At 29.3% G+C, this 26,587-nt stretch overlaps 2 protein-coding genes across 2 annotated transcripts in view; one reads left to right on the top strand and one right to left on the bottom strand.

Moving 5' to 3' along the window:
- Positions 1-26,587, bottom strand: part of LOC131944704 (paramyosin) — a 36,939-nt gene that overhangs the window by 4,737 nt on the left and 5,615 nt on the right. Inside the window, exon 3 of the mRNA XM_059305498.1 lies at positions 61-187. Coding sequence (XP_059161481.1) covers positions 61-187 — 127 coding nt within the window. The remainder of the gene's footprint in view (positions 1-60; positions 188-26,587) is intronic.
- LOC131944705 (uncharacterized) lies at positions 3,207-7,000 on the top strand. The gene is made up of 4 exons (XM_059305499.1): positions 3,207-3,620; positions 4,721-4,825; positions 5,126-5,180; positions 6,525-7,000. The coding sequence occupies exons 1-4, from the start codon at positions 3,549-3,551 to the stop codon at positions 6,920-6,922; spliced, it is 630 nt and encodes a 209-aa protein (XP_059161482.1). The 5' UTR covers positions 3,207-3,548; the 3' UTR covers positions 6,923-7,000.

The raw sequence follows: 26,587 nt of genomic DNA on the forward strand, positions 1-26,587 counted from the left end.
ACGCCACTGACCATAGGCGGCTTTGAGATTTTAAATTATAAAAACTATTGGAGTATTGACTTGAAATATGTGACGTCACATCCAACAAGACCGTGGCTGCTGTGTCCAGTTCTTGTGATAGCTCGATGTAGCTGACAGATGATTTGTCAGTTTTTTCTTCTAGCCACGCCTTACTTTTTGCAACAACCTGGTTAAAGCAAACAACAACAATATTTTCAAGTTGCCACGTGTGGCAGAGCTTTATTCCTAAACACGTGTGGTTGTTCTGTGTTTTTTAACACATGCACTTCGAAAAACTCTAAACCTACTTTATCGTGAATAAAATGATCTTTACATTTTAAGTATAACGAAGAATTTTTAGTTTGTAATGACTTACCTTTTTCATATTTCCCAAAACAGGTTCCAGAAATTTTATCTGTTATTCCAAATATTTCATGCGCTCTGTAACAAACTTGAAGTGAATTCTTGAAGGCATCTAAATGTTAATAACACTATATTAAAAAAAAAAAATATTAACTCTGTCATCATCACTAAGTAGGCTACCCCCCCCCCCCCCCTATGATAATCTACCGCCCCCAAACGAAACATCGAAAATATATACTTTTAACAGTAGGTGCCCCACCCCTCCCACCCCTTGGAATTTTAGTTCTCCCGCCTCACCTCCACCCAAAAAAAAAATTAAGTGCCACCCCCTCTCCCCCGGAGAAGAAAGCCGGAAGAAGCACTGATCTAAAGTCGATTCATTTAGATCATTTTATGATAATATGTAGCCTATTTGTTTTCATTAGAATAGTAAGTCCAGTGCACATGTTATTAATGTCCGTCAATATGTAGATGACTATATCGTAAAGTATCATGGAATAGGATCTGATAGTGGAGGTATTGTTAACATAACGTATTTTTTATAACAAAATCCACTGCGCTCATTCGTCATAGTTAAATCCTTTAACTACTAAACTTTGCTAAAATTATACACTTGGGTATTTCCGATTTTCACTTTCATTATCTATCCAGCGTTGTGATGAACTATTTAATATTTATCTATGAATTGCCTAATTATACAGTAATAAAATACGTTTTAAATAAAACGACCTACATTCTTTTCTATTAATAAGTATATTTTTATGGAAATTATTATCAAGCTTTATACTTTAAAAAATAATAAGAATAGCTTAGTAAGAATTAAAGTAGAAGAGCTTTTGATTTAGTTTAAAATTCATTATTTTAAGTTTTTTTGGTTAGATTAAAAGGAAATGCTATTTTAAAAATAGATGAAATAGATTAAAGATTAGCAGTACCTTAAGTAGGCGTATTTTTGTTGTGAGGAATCAAAGGACTAGAATTGTGTAGAGTTGCAGAACTTCCTCCTTTAAATAATAGTGGGCTTTCCCGAAACGCGTTGTCATTATTAGAGTTATCTTTCTTATAGTGATGATTTAATTACGTGTAGATCAGCCACAACAAGAAATATATTTCATCAAAACAACTTTCGATCTAAGGGTAAGTAAACAATTGTAGTTCTCATACACGTTGTTTTAATTATTTACACATTGACTAACGTGTGTGAAGTTTAAATGCGAAATTGCACCACGATATGTCATATATCGAGGCGCTAAAATGCGAAATTACGTAACATTTGTGTCTCGCAGTTTAAATATTTCACTGGAACTATTGCATCTGCATTTATAATTATGTTATCAGAGGCGCAGCATCCCAAGCCGGCCCGGTGCGAATTCTTAATTGTGTGCCCCTACTCACTTATCTTATTTTTTTGGGCGTTTGTTAAAAATCTCCCCCCCCCCCCCCACCGCAGCACCAGTTGAAAAGGTTGGTGGCGCTTTTTACCAGTCACTACTTTTTTTTTGAGCCACACTTAGACTATTCAATACCTCATCTATCAAAGATTTCTACGCGATTTGACGCTCCATTAAGGAGCCACTGTATGTTATTAAGAGTCATATGAATTTATGATCACTTTATCAGTAAGCAGTGTAGAGGTGCCACTTTATAAAACACATGCAGATGTTACTTTCAAATTAACATTTATGTAGCCTATCTATTACTTACATGCAGATGTCTGAGTACAACCCCACCCATGAATCTTTGAACATTTTGTTGGAACAGTTAGAGAAGATGCATGTTCATCTACAAAGTAATTTAAGTCATTTTATTATACAGGTGAGTCTAATGTATATGTTTTTAATGTACTTATATACTTTAAATCGAACTTATGTGAATTGTAAATTGTATTTAAAATATTTATATTTTCTTGTATGGTTGATGCCTACTAAAAACGAGCATTTATAAACTAAACATGTATCAAGATTAGAAAACTATTTATCTACTAATCTATTTGTTCTAGTTAATTAGATCAAACTAAAAGCCAGGAACTGGATGGATAAAACGTCTGACACTGAAATGACATTTAAAGATGTAGTTGCCATAGTAACATCCGCCAATGCTACATTGATAGAACATCTAGATATTATAGCTGGTAAACTTACATCTGTATCTTGCTTTTAGAATTGGCAGCCTAAGTGCTATGTTCAGCTTTTGGTTTTATTTCTTTACTCTCAGTTTTGAAATATAAATTCTGTAACATATAACAGAAAATTTAGGCATGGCATTTAGCTATTATTTTGGAGAATAGTGTTTATTTTATGTTAAGCATACACAAAGCAAGAGTTTTTTTTAAACACATATTGGTTAATATATTTATTTTAGATTGATTAAGCATGTAGCTAATCAAATCAAAGTTTAAACTGAGTGTTACTTTCGGTCTTGATATAAACATATTTGTTTTAGATTTTTTTTCTAAATTAAATTAAAGATTCTTACCAATGAAAGACCTTTTAAAAAGTTTCAAATAACCCATCGTTAGACCAAACATTTTTTTTTACAGAATACAACATGCAGTCTACTACGACACTTGTACAACACAAGAACCTGGTCTAACAGACACCAATGAATCTCAAACTGGCGAGAACGTTTTTTAAACTAAAGAACAAATATAAGTTTAATAGGTGTTGCAACTAATGTCGCCTAAACATTTATTGACTACGTTTAAAAAGCTGTTAGAATACACTAGTTTAATTTAAAAAATGTTGTTACTAGTCTTTGGAAGCTTCTCTCATTTTCTTTCTGAAATGGGTTTAAACCTTGTATTCAATATACATATAAAATATAATCAGTCTTATTCAAATCAGATTTGTTACATCGAGTGAAACTTGTTGAGAAGGCTATAGTTTCTCTTCAAGAAACGAAACAAAAGACTGAATATGACGTGTCAGAACTGAAACAATGGAGAGAAATCTTGATAACAGAACAGAGCGACTGGACAACAAGAATTGAACAACTCAGCAAAAAACAAAAGCAGAATTTTAAAAACTTCAGAAAACAAATGAGTGAACAAGATAACAAAGTAAAGGAGCTGAACAAAGAAATTGAATGTTTAAAAGAAAAAGATGCCAAGTCAAACAAAACACTAGAGAAAATGTGTCTAGATATGAAAAAAATATGAAAACAGCTTACAGAAAATAAATTCAGAGATGCAAGTTTACACAGATAATAGCAAAATAATGGCCGACACATCAAACAGGATTGATAAATTAGAATTAAAGGTACGTCAAATTAAAATTACATTTTCGAAATATTTGTGTAAACCATTCTTAAACTCATCTGTAATTTCAAGTTTAAATCTGGACACAACACTAAACAGCTGAGCCTATAAGTGTTTACATTATGAAACTGAAATTGTTTTGAACCGTTGTTTTATGGCCTATACTTTATAAATGTTATACATGTTTGAGATATGTATTTTATAAAATAGTTATTGTTCAAAACACAATGTGCTTTACTGCACATTGAAAGATATTAGTGACAGACCAAAGAAATAACTAAATAGTTAAGACTCTTACACATTAAAAATAGCATAGGCTACCAATACCAATTAGAAAAATTAAAACAAATTTGAATATTATTAGTCAACACCAAAGCATATTAAATGCCCACACGGGTTAAGTGACTTCTTTTAAAACCCGACTATTTAATAGTATTTTATTTTTCAAACTATTTTTTTTTACAATTTTTAGCCGAGAAAATGGAATGCATTTCATAGCATGCGTATTGATAAGTAGATCTATAAATCGAAATAAAATCATATTCTAGAATTGAAAGATGTGGGAAGCGAATCTTATTTAAAATGACGTCATTAGTATCCTGCATTTTGTTTGACATTAAATTTGTAATTATATTTTTATATTACAATCACTGAAGCCATTGGTGTTGTGTACTTATGTAGTTTCCATTGTTCAATAAGGGTTTTTTTTCTATTTGTATCTTGTGATGTCATTTTATTTGCCAGTGATAGTTTTGTGTTACTTACATGTTCTCTAGAACGTTCTTGTCACAAATCTCGCTGGTTGAATAATTAAAGTTGTGTTTTTACATTACAAAATATTTTTTTTCCTTCTTTAAAGAAAATTTAGTTGATACATTTCATATACCCACATAAATGTTTTTAATAAAAGTCCGTATCTTTAAGTTCTCCATGTATCGCTGAAGATACTGAATTTATAGCTTTGGAAAATATGTGACGGACAGAGAGAAAGAGAGAGAGAGAGAGAGAGACAGGGAAAGACAAATGCGCACAAGGTCTTTTATATATTATGATATCTGCATTTAAAATGACATACTTATTCTTTTTGTTTTAAAATCACAGCACAGCGTGGTGTACAAACTCCTAGAACAAAGATTGATGCCTTTTGACAAAATGATTCAAATGGTTAACCAAAGATTCGAAGATAGAGAACAACATTTAAAGAAGGTGAAGTTCTTTAATATAAACATATTTTGTGATTTTGATAAAAATAAATGAACATTCCAAAACTTATAACCTTTGCTTAAAACTCTTATGCACATTAACGTTTTTCTTTAAATCAAGTTTCTAATTATTCGTTTCAGATGCCATCAAATGTATTGTAATTAGCGACAAAACTCTTAGTTATAACATTATATTATGTATGTAATATGTTATAATTATCAATATCAATAGATCCACAAGTTGAGTTTGTTACCTATAATATTTAATTTGATAACTTTTAAAAAAATGTTTTTTAAATTTAAGCTGGAGGTCATTGAAAGTGAGATAAAAAGGCTATCAAGAGATATTCATACGATCGGTATGTTTTTATAAAGCAGTACAAATTCCATTTAGTTTTAAAACTGTAGTAATACAAAAATGTGGTGTTTATTGTATGGTGGACATATACTCCAATGTGAATAATCCTTTTTTTTTAAAGTTCGCGCTGTTAAAACATGGTTATGTGAAGTCCAGAATGTTAAAGAAATTGCGATTAGTATAAAATGTTGCTATGCTAAATACGAATTAAAATGTTTTAACACGCATTTATGCTAGTCTGCTTTTAAATGACGTCACCAAACCGTCACTTAGCAAATTCAAAAACAATTAATTTTTTACGTATTATTAAAATAAACCATAATTTAGATTGACACAGCCATAAAAAGAAATACATTTAAAATTATTAATATAAATGCAAAAAAGCGGGAATGATCTCCCCTAAACGTTCTCGTATATTCTTATATAACACTAAGAGAGATGGCAACTAGGGATATAGACATGATTTAATTACATCAGCTTATTAAAATAGAATATAATAATTTTTCCCATTATCTTTTATGAAACGCCATCATTGGTTCCAGCCCCCAAAATGGCACACAGTTTGTTTACGTTACGTTTATTATTTAGAAAAAGTGTTTACATAAACACATTTTATATAAAAACATTGTGTAGGAGAATGTAAAGAAATTAACTTGTTTTATAAAGTGTAATTTGTTTTTAAAAGCAGGTGGGAGCTTACTTTGGACGTCGGCAGGGGGCGGGGGTATGGGACATTGAATTACTATCTTGACTGTTACGCAAAGCATAATACAATTTATTTTAAATTCACTGAATATAGTTGCACTTATATCTACTTAATAGTGAACAATTTTATATCGTTTGATTATCGTGACTGCTTATCTCCCTAATGACCTTTATATTTCTCTCTGCGCTTTTTTTTTCATTTTCACATGTACTCGTTTAAAACTTGTGGCGTTCACAGTTTTGATGAGACGGTACTAAACTAATAGTTTAAATACATAGGAAACGGCAAACGTACACTACTAACAATGAGGATACTAAACTATTGTTTGAATAATATGTGCAAGAGTGGATACATTAAAATAAAATAAAAAAACAATATAGCATATATTTATAATATTTACCTCAGTGAGTTATAACAGAAATTAATTATTTATTTGTTTATGTTCATGACTTTGGAAATATATCAACCAAACAATAGCAACTGCTCTAATTTCAACTGTGAATCATTTTATATGACGGGTAACTAACGTTATTACAACCACATTGTAACTTTTCTACATAATCAAACACAACTATACTATAAATGAATCTTTAAAAGCGTGCAGATTCTGAGCTAATGCCTATTTTTCATACTCAACAGACACACGAGATTGTAACAGATATGCGTGTCATATACAATTGAAAGGTGACACAGCTGTCAGTCGAGGGTCAATTGTTTCAAGATTTGGTGATGTACGGGAATATAACAGTCAAAACTTCAACCAAACAACAGGAACATTTGTATCACCACACGATGGTTTATATCTTGTCTGTGTCACTCTACACGAATGGGAAGACAAACTCATTAGAGTTGGCATCTGGGCCCGTGACATGTGGTATAATGTTATCGAAGTTAAATCTGCCCACACAAGCGCTGCTGGGTCAGTGGTTGTTGACATGAAGAAAGGACAAGAACTTTACTTTTATGTGGATGGTGCGGATCAAGACGCTAAGTTATCCTGTTTTAGCAGTTTTGCTATAGTTAGTTTGTTCAAGTAGGGTTTAAAACAAGGCACACCCCTACCCCTTAAACTGGGTTTCATTTTGTTTAAAAAAAAAAGTAACAACTTAAAATATTGTTAAGATCAGATTATATTTGTGTGGCGTCGCCTGAGCCTGATAATTCAGAATGTTTTTTTTTTAGATTCGGCGTAAATAGAGGTAGCAACCCGTAAAAATATAAACTGATCTGAAAATTATTATAAATGAATTTTCCTTAGATGGAACCAAATTGAATCGGGGATGGGAGTGGGGGATGCTCCATAGAAAAAAATCGTGAAATTAAATAAGGATACAATTTTATATTTATTTAGGCATATTTGTATACATTATGTTCTTGGAAATCGAAACAATATTGTTTTCCAGTTTCAAACGATACAGAAGAGGGGGCACAGTATTTTAGTTAAAAAATTTCAACAAAAATATTTGGCAAAAATATTACAATTTAAGACTAGGTAACTGTTTCGCAAATTTCTATTTCTTAACTTTAATTCAGTTTACTAAATACATATTATAACGATTGCAGTTACAATTATGTTCAATACAGACATAGAAGATTTTAGTGTATGTAAAACATAAACATCACAATAAAACAGATTAGTAGTAGGCTACCAATTTGTTTGGGGCAAAGCTGGCATAATATGAATGATGTGTTAACTAAGTTAGGTAGTAATTTGTATACTTTTTATAACCTATTGTATTGAAACGTTAGAGCCAATCTGCAAATAGTATACTGGATGTAGTTAAAATAACAAATATTATTTTTCAAATGTTTTCCTTTCTTTTGTCCTCAGAAAATAAGATAAAAAATATTTGCTTTTCTTGAGTTTGAACATTCCACTTAAACATTATTTAATTTGATTTTTAAAAAATGTTAACAGCCAACAACGAAAGTACACGCTTCGTGATAATACAGTATTTATTTAAAATAGAATCGTCCCATAATTGTGGCTTTAGTGTGACAATTAGCTGCAGTACAAAAATGGGACACTTTTGTACATACAATATAATAATTACCATACACATTCATTAAATAAAGTAATGTGGTACTGCACAGCGTTTAAAAAATGGCTTTTCAGACAAAAAAAATAATTTTTATTAAAAAAGTGGGCCTGTTTATCGTTTTTTGTGTTGTTATTTTAAATTTTTACACACTATAAACATATACAAGAGTCTAATTATTTCAAAATACAATAATGAAATGTCTTTTTTTAATTATTTTAAATTATTTTTAGCAATGTTTCGAAGAAATGAGACTCAAGTAGAATACGAGTTTAATTGAACGTAAATACAATTTAGAAAAAATAGACAGTAAGTTATTTAAATATATCTGAATGTAAAGACATACTTTGAAAGTTCAAGCTAAGTAGTATCACTGGATGAATTGAGTTGTAGACGGACGGACTTACATTATTTTTTATTAATATTAACTCTTACGATTTAAGCTCGTGAATTTCAATTTCTAAATTTATTGAAATGATGTACACATTACTACCCTTGAAAATTAAAATAGCAAAAATTTAATATTTACGAATACGTACAGAAATTATATAAGTAATATACACGTAACCGATCAGTTTGGTACTAATAAGAACGAATCATAAAAATTGTCGGTGAACGTTTGTTGTAGGGGTGTATTTTACATGTGGTATTTAAATGTAGTGCGCTGGCTTATTTATGTAATCGATTGTATATTACTGTGTTTATGTTTAATTGTAACTTTGACTTAATTTGATTCTTATCTGTCACGAATAAAATGATAATCAAACTTAATTTTCTACTCAAGTCGAAAAATTAAACAAGTAACATCTAACAGAGAACTATTTAAATGTAAATTTGAAAAGTTAGATTAATATTGATAAAACCTACAAATTACTAATCACAGTATAATTAACTGTTATTAGATGGTAAAATATATGTTGAAACATGTAACTTTCTTAAAGTAGAAAGAGTCTTTAAAATATAATTTCAACAGCCTTGTTCTAAAAAAAAGTCAAACTTAAGTATAAAATCCATACGTTTCTAAATTAAAACTATATATATATATATATATATATATATATATATATATATATATATATATATATTTATATATATATATATATATATATATATGTATATATATATATATATATATATATATATATATATATATATATATATATATATATATATATATATATATATATGTTTGCGTGTGTGTCTGTGTGTGTGGGTGGGTATATAATGAGAACAACAATTGGAACATGTACGAAATATATTTCTGTACGAAATATATTTCTTGAATGTCTTGAAATAAATAATATGTAAAATTAAATGTATTCATTTAGTTTTTTTTTTAATCTGAAGTTACCTTTTCTTTCGACAAACAGTTGGTATTTCAATGTAATGAGTTGAATGATAATTGTTTTAGTAATTTTTATTATGCAATTTATTATTAATTCAATTATATAATAAAATAATATTCATATTTAAAGAATAAGGACGATGTTATTGAAGTAAATTTTTTACTTCTATTATGTTTAGCTTGCAATAGAAATGAAGCATGTGCGCAGTGAAAGCGTTATACAATAGTTTTTTTAAACAACAGTCACCAATTTCTTCTTCTATTCAAAATGGTTTTGCACATTCAAGATCTGTTAAAAATTTGAAAAAAAAAGAAAGTGTATCCAATGCCAATTTTATCAATACAGAACCATTTTTACTACTATTTCAAACTGAGGATTTAATAAATCATTTGAACTCGGTTATACTTTATACATCCAAGATCTGCATACGAAAAGAAGAAGAAGCATTTTTTTTTATCTTTAACAATAATTTTGAAAATATTTAACCCAATAACTTCCCAAAGGACACGATGTTGCTGCACAAAAAAAAAGAGATTATAAAGCTTTTCCTTGTAAGAAGTAGACATTTACTCTGTTTCCTCAAAGACTTCCGCGTCATCTGTTAGAAAACAACAAATATAAATACAAAGTAATAAGCAATCAAGTTACATTTTTCTTCTTAAAAATACCTAGGAAAAAATTATTTTAGTTTTTTTTAATTAGGGTGAGGTGGGTGGCGGGGATTGGGGTGTGGTATACAGTATTTAGTCTTTGTTAAATTAAACAACGTGTAACGGTGAAAGAAGAGGGGATGATTTATTTAAAATTATTCTTATTTATTTGAGCCCTTAGGGTTATGGTTTAGGGTTCGGGTTTGATATATTAGCTATTGATGATTTTTTTTTAAATTTAATAAATCATTTGAATACATCATACTAGAATTTAATTTAAAATTGTATTAATGATACATTTGAAAATTAAATATTATTATATCAAGCTAATTTTGTAAAAATGTTCTTAAAACATTTATCTTTTAAATTAATAAACATTCTCACTATTTGAAAAATACACTACACGTACTATATCTATATTCGAAAAAAAAACCATAATTTGCAAGTCCAAAATGATTTTTTTTGGCATTTACTAAAATTGAAGCAGATTAACTGCTGATTTTTTTTAGAAAAGTTGATTACACATATTCAAGGATATTTGTAGCATGGGAATTCAACACGACTAATTGATTACGTCTTAGGCCAAATTGAAAATATTGAATTTTTTTTATAATCGTCGTACAATAGCTAAAATAAAGCTTCTTTGAAAAAAAAATGGGCATTTCTATGGTGGCTTAATACTCACACACGGCCATACGCACACGTACACGCGCACGCACACATACACACACATACATATATACATATATGGAACATAAAGCTGCAAATAATTTATTTTATTTACCTGAAACACTTGTATTGTCACCTATTCCAGAGTCTCTATTTCCATTAACCGAGATTGGTGGGTTCATTTCATTAACCCATTGTGTTGCAGTGTAAGAAAGCTCATCAATGTTGTTTTTTGTAGCATTACTTAGTCTTTTTTTAATCCTAATAACAAATTATACATTTAAATGTAGATTTTTCAATGTATCGTTCTATAAAATGAATAGAATACAAATCATAAATTACACTTTTAGTTATACGTATTGAACATTTTCCTGTCGTTTTTTAATGATGTTGTTTATGTACTAAAATGGATCATTAATAATTTATTGAACTATTTTATTTGAAATTGAGGCTTTACACACAACATACATAAAACTACTATTTTCTTTTTAATTAGTATTAAGAAAACATTGGTTTGAATTAATTTTTTTGCCCTGTTACTAAAGAAAGGCTCCACAATGCCAATATTTAAATAAACATAATGAATGACGTTTACTGAAGTAAACCAAAGATAACATTAAATATTGGATGCATTTGTTTCTATTTTTTCTACACTTCATGCAATGTTAACACTCACTCGGATGTTGAAACTGAGCTGAAACTGTTGACTTCACTAATCGATCCAAAACTGTCATCATCTGACGTTGATTCCGAACTGAAAAATTTAGTCTGAAAAGCTGCTTATATGTAAATAAAATTAATTTATCTTAAATGTAAATCTAATTATATATACCTCACCCAATAATTAGATTAACATGTTTTTCCACATCTAACATGTATTCCAAAATTTCAAAATTGAAATAAATATTAAATTTTGTGAAAACGGAATTAGTAGGATACGGATAAATATTTTGCTAGACTTACTACAAATGGCACAAATGGTTAATATATAATCTTATCTTATTGCTTTGAAAAACATCTAAAGAGTTGACCATCAGACATAAAATTTATTATTGTGCAGTATGTTGAAAACATTATATTATAATATCTAGAATTAATTATTTCATAATCTGCTAATTATGCATCTAATTATGACGGATAAAACAAAATATTTCATGGTAGTGATAAAAACGCTGATTTAAGATTGTGTTTTAAATGTTTAAGGATAGATAAATAAATGTCACAGTTACATTATAATAAATCTAGCCTTCTGTTAAAAACTATACATACATTTTTTGCATTTGAACATTTTATTACACTATTTATTAAAACTAAACCCTTTTTATTTACTAATCTTGAATTCTCACAAAAACTCGATTTTACGTCACCCACTAAAAACCAATCGAGTCTCTCTCAACAAACCTTTTAACTGCTTTCGAGATATTCTGTTTAGTTGCTTTCGGTGTTAAAAAAGCTGTATCTGTGTTCAGAAAATGAATATTCAGTTAATATGTTGTAAGAACAGTGACGTGTTCAATATAATTTTAGAGCTAACAAAAAAAGCAAACACCAGTAAACTTATCATTTAAACATTTAAACAATTGAACAGACAGAATGAATTACATACATTTTACAAAATGGTTTTTTGATAATACTTTAAAATCCATAATTTAAATGAGTGCTTTCAGCTAATCTTTTTGTAAAAAGATGACCCAGGCCGAGAAAATGTCTTGTGAAAAACTGATTAAAATGTAAAATAATTTCTTACTTTATTATTTGCTTTGATTTTAGTTACTTTCAAAATATAAATAGAATCCGATATTCATTTTTTTTAAATTAATGAAGGCCAAAGCTCTCAACTTGTCTTACCTACTAGTCCGTTGAGGGGGAAATATAACGGCCCTACGCCAATTGTTTTTAAATTTGTGTTTCGTACATTCTTACATTCTTGTACAACTTACATTGGGCGGAATAATGAAAATCAAATTTGAAAAAACGAGAAATGGAGAAATAATCTACCCAGTTGATGGTATATAACTATGTCCACCTCAAACCACTACATTTTAATGAGAAATAATGTTATGACCTTGTAGAAATGTACTATAAATTTACATTACTTATAATTACATTAGATATTTAAGCTAAACTAGAGTTTTAGATTAAACACATATTCACTTTAAATAGATACATATTTTCTAATGACAGCACAAATGCGAAAGTCGTACATCTAAATCCTACACCTAGACGCTCAACCTAGACACTGCCATAATAATTTATATGGTAACCAAGACCTACACGAAATTAATACACATTTATATCAGTCTCGTCTAAGACGTTCAAATAAGTCATTTTTTATTTTTTTATTTTCCAAAGTTTAAAATTTGAGGTTCGTTTCCTTTTACCTATTTACCATAGTTTTATGTTCTATTTTATTTTATTTTCTCTAGAGAGGTTCTGGTCAGATAGATACACAGAGGCATTAGTAAATCTGTTTATAGCACATGTGAATGCGGTCTAAAAACGTGTCCCTGAATGAATTATCTGTTAAATAATGTGCATGGTGCACTACAATAAAAATTGAAAACTTGATAAAATAAAATAAAATCAGCATTTTGTAACGGTTAATGAATATCTGTACAAATACTTTAAATATGTGAACGCTAAGCCTACAAACAATCATTAGAATTTCATTAGATAACATATTAGTAAAGCTCATTTATTCAAAGTCATATTTGATTGTTGCTTTATAAAAAAAAAGCTAACATTTACTATCCAAGGCACTGTTATAATTATCTATCAACAGGCGAACGCTACAATACTATTTCATTCAATCTTTGTAAAATTATATATTTATATTTTTTATAATATGTATACATTATATATATATATATATATATATATATATATATATATATATATATATATATATATATATATATATATATAATCGATTCAAGTTATAGGCCTATTTAATAGTGTTTTTAATTTAGTTATCTCACCTGTTTCACTTGTAACTTCATGTACGCCAGAGTCGTTATCATTTACAGTCAACGCATTTTCAGTGCTAGAATCAACCACCCATTGTAAAACATAGGCAGACATTTCGACATGTTTGTTGGTTTTTATTTCTTGTTTTCTTCGTGCAATGCTGATAAAATAGCGTCATTAAAACTTTAGAGGTTATTCATGACCTTAAGTATTTAAATTTAAAATTATACTTAATTCTTTTAGAAAATGCACATCTCTTTAATTATCTAATGTTTACAATAATTTTAGTAAAAATAGTATTTTATTTATAATTTTACCATTGATATTACAAGTTTTTTCCAGTTCAAATAATTAAATTGATATGATAACATTATATGATTTAAATGTACAATTTTGAGTCTGTTTAAATTTCAAATGGTAATTTGCTATTTAATTGAAGCTTAATTGAATTTGAAAATTATGGTATTTAAATTCAGATTTTAAAGTAGGCATTTTGTTCTTTTGAAAAGTTTTTTTTTTAATTTAAATGCATTGCAAGACAAAATATTGATTAACATATGTATCGTTAAAACATTTACAGGATTGTTTTGTTTACACTCACCCTGTTGATACTGAGCTTACACAGTCGACCTCACTAAGCGATCCGACATTCTCATCATCTGACGTTGATACAGTGCTAAGAAATTAAATATAGTCCAATTGTTAATTAGAATTACTAAATTATTAATCAGAGGTCAATATAAAATACAAACAAACTTTGTTTTAAAAAATGATAATAATATTTTTCTAACAACTCCAAGAAAATGAAATCAATTAACCTAGTTGAATCCTCGGTTGCACTTGGATTTAGCACATTGAGCACGCTTTCAAAATTTCTTAATGTAAAAAAAAATATTAAAAATGAGAATTGCGAAATTGTTAGCTAATAATTTCAATAAAATACATTTAAAAATACGTATGGCTAAAATTTAAATTTATATTTTGCACTATATCAATATGTTATAGTCTACTATAACAGAGATAATGATAAGTTAAACAGCTATCATAGTAATAACAACATTATAGACAGTTTTGTAATTTACTTACATGTCTCTAGTTAATAAATAATTCTTTTTTCTCTCAGGTTTTAATATATCTGTTGCTTGGTAAAATGTAGAATTAAAGTTGAAAGAATTAATATATGTCATGTTATGAGGTATTCAATTATGGATGTTCGTTTTGATCTACTTGATACTGTTTGTATCTACAAACGATAATTCCTTTTTATAAATGCAGTATTTACAAGTCTTTCTAGAAAAAATATATATCGCTAACTGCTAAAATAAAAAATAAAAAAATCAATAATTTTATTTCTATGTTATTTTTTTTAGACGTAAAGGATATACCTTTGCCCTTTGTTTGTTTATGACCATCTTCAAGACCTTGAACTATTTAAAACGTAAAGATGGTATAAGGGTATGTTTAGAGAAAAAGATATTAGTTAACATTTTGATAAAATCCATTAATATACATATATTGATGAACAAATGTGTACACAATGAACTATAATATATATATATATATATATATATATATATATATATATATATATATATATATATATATATATATATATATATATATATATATATATATATATTCCAACGTTTTTGCTGAAAGCAATAACAATGTAAGTAGCCAATAATGGCATTTATTTAAAGGCTCATAGAGTAAATTACTGCTTACCATTTTGAAGTTACATTTTTAACTACAATGAGTACCTCAGAAAAAAAAATCTCTAGAAAATTCATTTAAAACCCTCATAAATAATTATAAGCCTAACTGCTGCCGTTGAAATGAATAGCGAACAAATTTTATCCAGTACGTGTTCTGTGTGAAATTAATCGCCTTTTCTTTTTGTTTACACATTTTGTCTACAGTTGATTTCTATAACTTAAACAACATTATACCAGATCAGACTTTTATGTTGCAGTCCGGATGCATAGTTCAAAACACACCCTCGTGTAAGTCATTCAGTCATTTCCTACAACATTCACTTTTCCTTCAATTTCTACTACATTCACTTTTCCTTCAATTCCTATTAAATTCACTTTTCCTTAAATTCCTTCTACATTCACTTTTCCTTCAACTCCTACTACATTCACTTTTCCTTCAATTCCTACTACATTCACTTTTCCTTCAATTCCTACTACATTCACTTTTCCTTCAATTCCTACTACATTCACTTTTCCTTCGATTCCTGCTACATTCACTTTTCCTTGTATAAGCTCTATAGTAAACTTACATTCTTACATTACAGTAATGGCCAACGAGTTAATCTAGAGCTGCTGTAACTACTGTTGTTTAAATATTTCAGAGCTCGATGGTCTGAAGTATAAAGTGTAGATACAGAACTAACTTCCCTACTAGATGATAGTCAAGTATTCACTATCTCTGACAGATTTGACAGGGTCGAACACACCGGATGCACTTTTCCATCCAAACAACTCTCTCTGGTTTCCATCCCCCCCACCCGACCCCCAACCCCCGCTAAAAGGCCAGTCAACACCGTTTTAGATTACTAACCGAAAAAACACAATATGTGAATTAAATTCAATCGAAAAAATCAAAATGCCCGTTTTAATGTTATTTACCTATAATGTCGGATGTAACCTGATACAACACCGAGGTTGCGTGTTCTAATTCCTGAGAGATCTCACAGTAATCTGTTAAAATGCTATCATTGTCCAGCCAATCTTTACCTTGCTTTACCGCCTGAAGAAAAAATTGGTTTATTTCTTAATATTCTGATCTAAACTCAACATCATCTACAGAAGTTAATGAAAACAAAAGTGACAAGTTTTCAAACTTTTACAGAAATTTAATAATCTCTAACTGCAAAATGAATTCATATTAAATTTAACTTGTTAAATAACTTTAAATTAAATTAAATTTAAATTAACTTTAAATGTCTCATTTAATCTTAGAGTCGAGATATAATCTAATAAAGGAATATCAAACTCATATAGGTATCATTTTGCAAGTGATCAATTATGATCCTCCTCTTAATACTTGAGTGTTGACTTTCTGTTAGAATTCTACAAACCGTAAATATGTAATCAAATGAAAAACGAATCTGTAATTAATGTATTATATGCATATATATATATATATATATATATATATATATATATATATATATATATATATATATATATATATAAGAAACGATATTTTCCTACCTAGAACTTTAAGTTTCTTCACATTAGAGTGTATCAGTTTTTTAAGAATGTGAAAAGATGTAATAAAAGTCAGACGATTTATTAATGTGTGCATATTTTTCTGTTTTAAGAGCATTTATTTGAAAGCTTTCGATCATAAACGATTGCATAGTTAATTTTTAAATTCTATTAAAACAACTAACCATGTAGTACTATATATTTTTTTTGTTTAAAGAATGACATGCATATTTTACTTTTAATAATTTAGCTGTTAGTACATGTGTCTACTTAAATATTTCTATTTAATTTTAATACTTAGATACAGAACTATTTCTAGGATTAAAACAAATCACTTACATTTTTGATAATTTGAATTACAGGATTTAAGACCTGCAATTGTTCTTCAAGAAAAGTCATGTGATGTTTAACAAGCTTGATATATATACGAGGACGCATCTAATAAACACACACACAAATATATATACATATATATATATATATATATATATATATATATGTATATATATATATGTATATATATATATATATATATATATATATATATAAGCCTTGTGAATAATCAATTTACCGAATCAGAAGGTATCACATAAAATCAGTATTTAATTATGGCTTTTTTATATCTTTTTATTTCAACGTTTTGAATGTATTATCTGTTAAAAGTAACTAATACAAATATTAGATTACAAATAGAAGAATTCAGTTACTTGTTCGTACTTAAAAAGATGTGTACTATGTGTTCATTTAATAGTCTGCTCTATAAAGAAACAGCTCAGGATGTGTTGTATTTGTGCCTTGCTGTTGAATCATTGGAAATCAATGAAATTACACGTTTGTTTACGAAAGGAATAAAGCATTTTTTCCGTTGTATGTACATGGCTTTAAGCTTCGCATAATTCAATATATTCATACATATATACTGTGATCTTCTACGTAAAATTAGGAAAACAGTTTCCTTGTAAAAATAAAAGTGATAGAAACAGGAGACTTGATGACATTAAACACATCTATAAAATGTATAAAGGAACAGGCAATTATCATATACATGTGTTGGGTATTTGAGAAGCTAGATAAAATGTTTTAAGTCTATCACTTCTTTTTTTACGCCACATCATACTAATTTGGAAGATGAAATTATAATAATATATAAGTGAGGAACCGAATTACTCTCCGAAAAGTCTAAAATGTAATGGACATCGAACCAATAAAATAAAGATTCATCTCCTGCAAAAGCATATCACTTTTATACAATGCTTATCGTTGACTTGCGTGGAAATAAAAATGTCCTACGACTCGTAATAGAAAGATTTGATGAAGCGTAACAAAATAATTAAGTTGATTTGGGAGAGATCAGTGCCAACAATAGACCACAGAAGAACAATAAAACTTATGAAAGGTGACAATGGATTAAGTATATCAAATGTAAATTTAAAAAAAAATATTTGCAGTTTGTAGTGAATAATGTAGTCGTTAGGGTGTACAGTTTTTCCCCAAGAAAGTCATTTCAAAAGTTACATGTGTTCGCCAAGATCAAACGACAGAGGCAAATGTGCTTTAACCAGGGAGGAAACTTTTTGATGTTTAAGTCAAATGAGTAAATTTCAGTACATTTAACCATCTAGTAGCAGACTACACTATAAATACAGAGCAGATTAAAGAATGTAATAAATAAAGATTTTTTTAAAGAAAATACCATGTACGCCACCATGCTAAAGCTTTTAATTAATATAAATGCTGCCGGTACAGATGTCATGCTTCTGTAGTTCTCAAGGTAAACCCAGATTTTAAAAAAAACTGTCATTTTAATTCAAATACCTACAAAAGTAAAGCCATTAATGAGCTAAATACCATTTTAATTGCTTTGACACAATAGCCAACATAATACACTTACTAAACTATAACTTGTTACATATTTTATAATAGCGTATTTTATAATAGTTCATGTAGTAAGGCATTACTACTTATTCGTAACACTTTGAAACATTCCACACTTTAATGGCAAATCGACCAGTTAAAAATAAACTTTTTACGGGAAACTCCGCATCTAATAAGTTTCGTAAAGATGGTGGATAAACCCGCGGTAATATTATACCACATTCTTCCCTTTAACTAAAATACATTCAATTTATTACAACAAAATTATTTTAATCACTATGAAAAAAATATGTTAATCATTACATGCTTATGAGGTCACTATTTAGCAAATTATCGACTAAGTTTTTAGTAGCATATAAACTTTTAATATTACATTTCACAATCATTATTGTTTTACAGGCTGTTGGAATTAGTCTCCGAACTCCTTTAATAATCAGCGGAAGCTTTTTATACAACCTGACTCTTATTAACGATGGTAGCCTAATATATTACTATAAAAAGCGTAATCCATTTAGTCAATTGAAAAAAAAACCACACTTATGTTCAAATTATAACTTGATGTGCAGTTTAAATATAACGGATACAGTCTAAAACGAAACAATACAATCGTAATTGTTTAGCAATTTATGACCATAAATAGAGTTAGAACAACCGCACACATATCGAAAAAATCGTACGCGTCGTTAGATTTCAGGGTTATCTAATTGTAAAACACAGACTGACATTTGATCACAAAAAGTATCCTTATTTTACCGTTGTTATAGTACCAGGTTTAGTGGCTGCCTGTTGCCCCGCTTATATCAATTGTGTTAAGTAAGCAACACAAATTACATGAAGCTTATCGGGATGTCTGTGTTGTATGTGTACTATGGAAGCCTACTGTTCCGTTCTTTGCCTTAGTTTTCTGTTAATCTTTCGTCATTAAATATATGTAACATAATAAATAGTGGCGTCAGCACGTATTACGTCAGCAAATTGAACACATCCTAAAGCAAACAAACACATCCAAAAAAATTCAACGCTGAGCCTATCTAATTAATGTACATTTAATTGCCCGTGGAGATTAAAAGCATGTGGGCCCTTACCCCAATCTTTAGGGTATGGGGAGGGATAAGTCCGGATATATATATATATATATATATATATATATATATATATATATATATATATATATATATATATATATATATATATATATATATATATATATATATATATATATATGAGTGTGTGTGTGTGTTTGTGCGTGTGAGTATCTCTACGCTGTAACAAAATTAAAATTTTATTTCGAAATTCAGGAAAGAACAGAACAAAAACATAATACACCAATACACATGGCATGGAAGCATGATCGTATTAAAGTCGTAATCTTTTTTTTAATGTGCAAGGTGTGTATATCCTTGGTAATTCTTATAGCTACTAGGGTGTCTGTGAGCCTGTGAACCGTGAAAGTTATGTTTTAAATATGTGATATCAAATGCATATAATGTACCATATTCGGTCAATGTCACTTTTGGGAAATCACTGATACGCAGTAGCGGGTAATCAAATAGGTCGCACAACTTAAAGACAAAAAACGTACAAGAGGTACAGAACAACATACTTAATAAAACAAACGCTCATTAACAATAAAGTAAGTTTTCTCATATCTACAATATCTACACAAACACAGGCGATTCTAAATCTCAAACGTGTACACACACTACGATTTAGTGACTATATACAAGTACACATAACTTACCTACACTCACCCGGTAATAGAACTGGACTGTTATAGGTGGTTTTCACACACATTATATACATGTACACAAACAGGTACACAAACATGTACACAAATAGGTACACGAATAGGTACAATATAACTCCAGTTACTTAAACTGTAACGGATGCCATTGTGATTCCATAGAATGTCATCTACTAATTTTTTTAAATTGAATTTTTTTTCAAAGTTGTATTAATTACATTTATATTAAATACTTTTAAATAGTTTTTTTTTATCTATTACGAAAATAAAATGTGTTTTTACAAAACCGTATAACAAATTTGCTTTTATATATCTCCGTCTAGAATAGTGCACTTAAAAATATCCATACAGTGTAACAACATATATGTGTCACCGCATGCATGCATACACATTTTCGAGTGCATATATACACATGTGTGCACGTACGTGCAAGCATTTATGTGTACTCTTGTGTGCATGTGTGAGTAAACATCAGACAGAAGATTTGGTTTAGCTCACACACACATGATTTGGTTTAGCTCACACTCAACAGATTTGGTTTAGCTCACACACACACGATTTGGTTTAGCTCACACATACAATATTTGGTTTAGCTCACACACACACGATTTGGTTTAGCTCACAAACAAGATTTGGTTTAGCTCACAAACACAATATTTTGTTTAGCTCACACACACAAGATTTGGTTAAGCTCACACTCACAAGATTTGGTCTAGCTCACACACACAACATTTAGTTTAGCTCACACACACAACATTTAGTTTAGCTCACATGTAAGCTATTATTTGTGTTTTGATTTGGGGTTCAAATGACCTGTTTGTACTGTGGTTGACTTTATATGAACTTTGATTTACATATTAAAAAATAAAAACGTCCTGCTATGTTAGCGACACCACAATTTTGTTTTTTTGTGTTGTATTCTAGCGATAATACATGTGTGTGGTTGTGTGAAAGACATGTCGTGTGCGGTCGGCCTAGTGACCTATTTAAAATAACATATCTATAAAGACTTTTAAAGTAAAAATAATTAGTTAATACTGTTTCTTACACACAACACATTAAATGGTACATACAATGTCAATTCTATATCAATATCAAAGTAATATCGACTACAAACTCTAAATAACAAATCTACGTGTGTGAAACTTCGTCGTCTTGACAACTTTGTTACTTAAACAGCAGTTAATTTCGGGATTTCCCGTTATGCTGTTTCAGTTTCACATACAAGCTAGAGTCTGGCCGCTAGACGAACCAAACATAAAATATTTACAGCCTTCAATCTGACAACTAAAAGTACTGAGGTCAAATTAACGTAGGTAAAAAATACATGCGTTGTATCATAATGATATAATGGTAACATGTACATATTTTGAGTTTAGTTGATCAATAAATCGAGATATTCTAACATTACTTTTCCGTCCGGTATTAGAGGACTATCTCGTTTATTATGGTAGAAATTAGGTTGTAGAACTTGTGTTTCTGAGAGTGTAAATATAAGATTAAGATTTGGGTTGTTCGTAAAGTAGGTATACCGATGAGGATGTCGTTCATGGATTAAAAAGTTAAAGAAAAGGTTGAGGATTGAAATGCATGTAAAAATAATATATGTAGGGCACGATAGCCTTAAGGGGAAAATAAAAATATGTGTTTTATATCTAGTGGGGGTCATAAGTTTCATATTGGCCGTTTTATACAGACGATAAACTGTGTTTGAAATGTAGCTATTGTAATATGAATATGAATGAATAGGGTTTGAGTGAACTTAATTGTAACCCGTAATACTGAATAATTTTTAAAAGTAGGTAACCTATAAACTAGAAGCATGTTTTTGTAACCACTCATCTCGTATTTAATTTGTTTAGATGCGTCCTAGAATTCAGGTTAACCTTGTTAAAGAGCACGTGAAATATTTGGAGGAACAGGTACGAGTTATGGAACCTGCATTTGAAATTATGAAAAAAGTAAGTAGTCAGCAGTTATGTGTCAGTTTTTAAAAAATATTTTATTAACAAATTCTATATTATACAATCATGCACTAAGCTACTCAGTTTATTTCACTTATGCACTTTTAACATTTGAGGCAGTAGAAAAAAGCAAGACGTGGATAGAAGATAAAAATGACAACCCGTTTATCACACACGTCGAGCTATGCCAGGAACTTTAGTCAGCGAACTCGGCAGTGCTGGATGCATGTTCTAAAATTATGAGTAAACATTTTAATGCATTTTTAGAGCTTTAGACTGCTAACACAAAAGTCATTAGTTCGAATCTCGGTACATTTGTACATTCGGCTTGTCCTTTTAAGGGATCATCATTATCGTGTGGTAGAGCGTCCGACTTTAACCACGTAAATTATCGAGTTCGGATCTTGGGCCCCAGTGTGTTTGACGTTCCTAAATCCATAAATCTCCGACGGGTACCTATTTCAGATTAGGGAAACAAAGGTAGCTGAGCATAAAACTTACCAAACTATCCATTGTACTCCGATGTCATTAATCGCTACTTCATAAACGTGTCCTTTTTTTAAAACTGGAAAAGATGATGACGACGACGATGATACTAATGATGATCATGATGATGATATTGATTTATTCATTGTCATAAAATAAAATAAGATTTTACATTTTAACCGTAAATACAAAAGATTTAAAAGATTAAGGATATTTTTCTGTGCATTTCTTGAGTAATGGCTTAATAATTTATTAAATTTTCCATGAAATTTGCTTATTGAAGGAAGCATCAATGTGTTTATCGATCAATATTATCCAGATAATTTTAAATAGTGGAGGAGTGTCCTTGAGGAATACATGATTACGTCTTTGTCATTCTAAGTGTTAAATGTTATTTTAAAATACCTCCTTCTAGCACAGTGTGATGTATAAACTCCTACAACAAAGATTGATGCCCATTGACAAACTGGTTCATACCTTTAACCAAAGCTTGGAGACAAGGGTGAAAAATATGAGAAAGGTAAAAAACAACATTGGTATGTGTTGTTTTTTTTTTTTTTTTTTTTTTTTTTTTTGAACGAGCACGAAACGTATATACTACTTAATTCCTTTTAATTTTTTATTCTCTTATTTTCCCATCTTAAAACTCAAAACATAACATGATTTTTAAATACTGAGGTTCAAATAGATTAAATAGAAATTTAAACTATAATTAATATGTATTCCTATTATCTAATGACAATGTAATTTCCGCTTGGATTTGTAGAAGTTTATGTTACAAAATTGTTAAAAGATGTCTACGCACTTGGTAAGTTGTTTTTAACTTTTTTTTTTAACAAGTACACTTTGATGTGCTTTTTGTAATACTTATCTGCAACTTGACGTTTTTAACTCCACTAATGTAGATTTTATAGACCGTTAGCTACAACAAATTAACATATCGTTTATAATTTTTTGTTATGTTATAAATATGTATATATATAGAGATAGCATGTGTAAATGTATTCGTAGGTGATGTATGTGTTACTTATTTAATGCAGAACAAGTAGTTAATAACAATTATGATTGCATTTTAACTTTACAAGAAAATAGAAACAAAAATAAGGCAAATATTTCAATCAAGATTGAAACTTTAAATTTGAAGGTAAAGAAAGTACTTTTCAATGCTAATAAAACTTTCTTCTTACTTGAACAGATATTTCTGAATATAAAACTCATAAATACAGAGCCTTTACGTAGATAATAAATAGCTCAGAGCGAAGTGTATATGAATATCAAACTTAATATGTGTCAATTGTTGAAATTGTTAACAAAAATGTAATTAAAAAATTTCTTTAAAGATTGAAACTAGCACCATAGAAGTTTTACGGTTGTCTTCAGATTTAAAAACATTAGTTAAGATTTTACTGCGTTATATTTTGCTTCAAATTTTAATTTTCAGTTTAAAAATTCCTGTTTAATTTACCCATTAGTTGGTTCTTTAAAAAAAAAAAGGCGTGGCCTAGTGCTAAATTATAAACTGTTAACCAGAAAGTTTGGACCCGGCTCGAGACATAAAAAACAAAACAACTAATCTCACCCCATATTTCCATAATTTCTTAACCAGTATATAACAAACCGCTGAAATAAAATCATCGGTCACAATTGCTCCTACTTGATTCTCCTAAAAAATATATAGTAATAGTAAACATTGCTTTTACATTATTGTAATTGTTACATAGGCCTACTAGCTTTTAAAAATAATTTGAAGTATTTCATATAACAGTTTAGTAATGTCTGCGTGTATTGTAGCTGTTTTATAACAATAATAATTAGTTAAACCTACTTATATCCGAATACGCAAAGGAAAATGTTTTCAAAGTCACAGTCAAGCCGTATAGACGTTATACTTTAACAAATCTTAGCGTGATAAAATTATTGTTATTGGCTTTTAATATTTTCAATTCATCGAGATTATAAGTGTGCTTCAAATATTTCTGAATTTTGAGGTAGTATATCAAAAATGATTTACTGTATTTTAAGTATTTGACCAAGGTGTTCACATGTTTATGTTTCAAGTTTTTAAGTAGGTGACATTACCATTTTAATTTCATGCATTCTTGCATTGTCTATTTCATGTGTTATTATAAAACATGTTATGTGCTGTTATAAAATAATGTATCTCTACAGATGCTTCAATAAACCATGATTTTTTCAACAGAGCCACGTGTGTGTTCGCCTTACATCTGTCAAATTCATCTGAAGAACAACACACCAGTAACTGCTGGGTCAATTATTTCTACATTCTATAGTGTCATGGAACGTAACGGCAGCCATTTTAATCAGACAACGGGAAAACTTGTAGCACCAGATGACCGAAATGATAAACTGATTAGAGTAAGGGTATGTGTTGAAGACAGAATTAAAAAAAAATATGTATGTAAGTTCAGCTAAAACATCTGTCAGTGGCTCAACTGTTGCTGACATGAAGAAAGGAGAAGAACTTTACTTTAAAGTAATGGAAGCAAATGTAGGAGCTATGCTACTAGCTGGCAGTGGGTTCACTATTGTTAGTATATAGATGTGTTATCGTATGTACTAATAAAAACACTTTCCTTATAATGCTTCGGTGTCTTGTTTATCGTATGTACACATTTTAAAAGAGAAATGGTAAGTCAGCTAAAGTGCTTTTAGTGATCTTCTGCCTATATAGTAGTCCGACTTCTGACAGCAAAGATGGAAAAACCTAATTTTAAATAGATTAATGTCTGTACCTAAAACTGCTAATAGCTTTTTAGAGGTAAATATTTAAGAAGTAAAATAAAAAATTGGGGATGTGAGGTGGTATACTTGTAATAACTAAACCAATAGAGTTGTATACGTAAAAAACATAATTAAATCTATTAATAACATAGACTGTTCTAGATCCGTGGTTTGATGCAGCGTTCAAAGACTAGTAAAAGACACATTAACAAGTTATGTCAAACACTAGCACCAAGTACAGAGTATCGAATATACCAAATTTTATTGCCAGTCTTTATGATCTCCTATCTCGTTGTCGGTCTGTCAGATATTTAGTCACATTTACGGTAAAACATCTGATCTTGTTGGGCCGTGTGGGGTCAGTCCATCTGCACTTTGGGTTTAGGCCATATCAAATAAAGAAATGAGTGGGCGAGTGTTTTTTTGTGTTAATGATCAGAAAGATAATTTAATGAAAACTATAGTTGAGATTTATATTATAAAAATGATCTTAATGTCTAACTAATATAAAACAGTTTAACATTCTGGCATTTTGAAAGGGTTATTTCTATTTACTATAGCATATTTTACGGAGTTTTAAACGTATTCCTCGGTGTGTCAGATATTTGGTCAAATTTACGATAACATATCTGATCTTAGTGGACCGTGTGTGGTCAGTCCATCTGTACTTTGGGTTTAGACTATATCAAATAAAGAAAAGAGTGGGCTAGTAATTTTTTGTGTTAATGACCAGAAATATAGTTTGAAAGGGTTATATTCATACAATATAGCATATTTCATGGAGTTCTAAACGTATTCCTCGAGTTCGTACAACAGTACCCTATGAAAGTGCAAAAGGAAGAGATCAAGAATTTCTCACTCTGGTTATGTTTCTTATACACCTTATTTTTGAAATGATGTAGAAATAAAACAATGTCTAATATTATCATGTAGATTTAATAAACTAACCTGTTTTATTCTACTCCTCAACACTAATCTGTTACAGAAGTTATAAGCAGTCTA

The sequence above is a fragment of the Physella acuta genome, unplaced genomic scaffold (assembly GCF_028476545.2).
Source record: "Physella acuta isolate Inbredline_101_S28 unplaced genomic scaffold, ASM2847654v3 ptg000503l, whole genome shotgun sequence".
Lineage (NCBI taxonomy): Eukaryota > Metazoa > Mollusca > Gastropoda > Physidae > Physella > Physella acuta.

Coding starts and splice junctions, on each gene's coding strand:
- LOC131944705 (XM_059305499.1), top strand. CDS start 3,549: ATGCAAGTTTACACAGATAATAGCAAAATAATGGCCGACACATCAAAC. Junction 3,621..4,720: donor TTGATAAATTAGAATTAAAG/GTACGTCAAATT, acceptor TTAAAATCACAG/CACAGCGTGGTGTACAAACT. Junction 5,181..6,524: donor AAGAGATATTCATACGATCG/GTATGTTTTTAT, acceptor CATACTCAACAG/ACACACGAGATTGTAACAGA.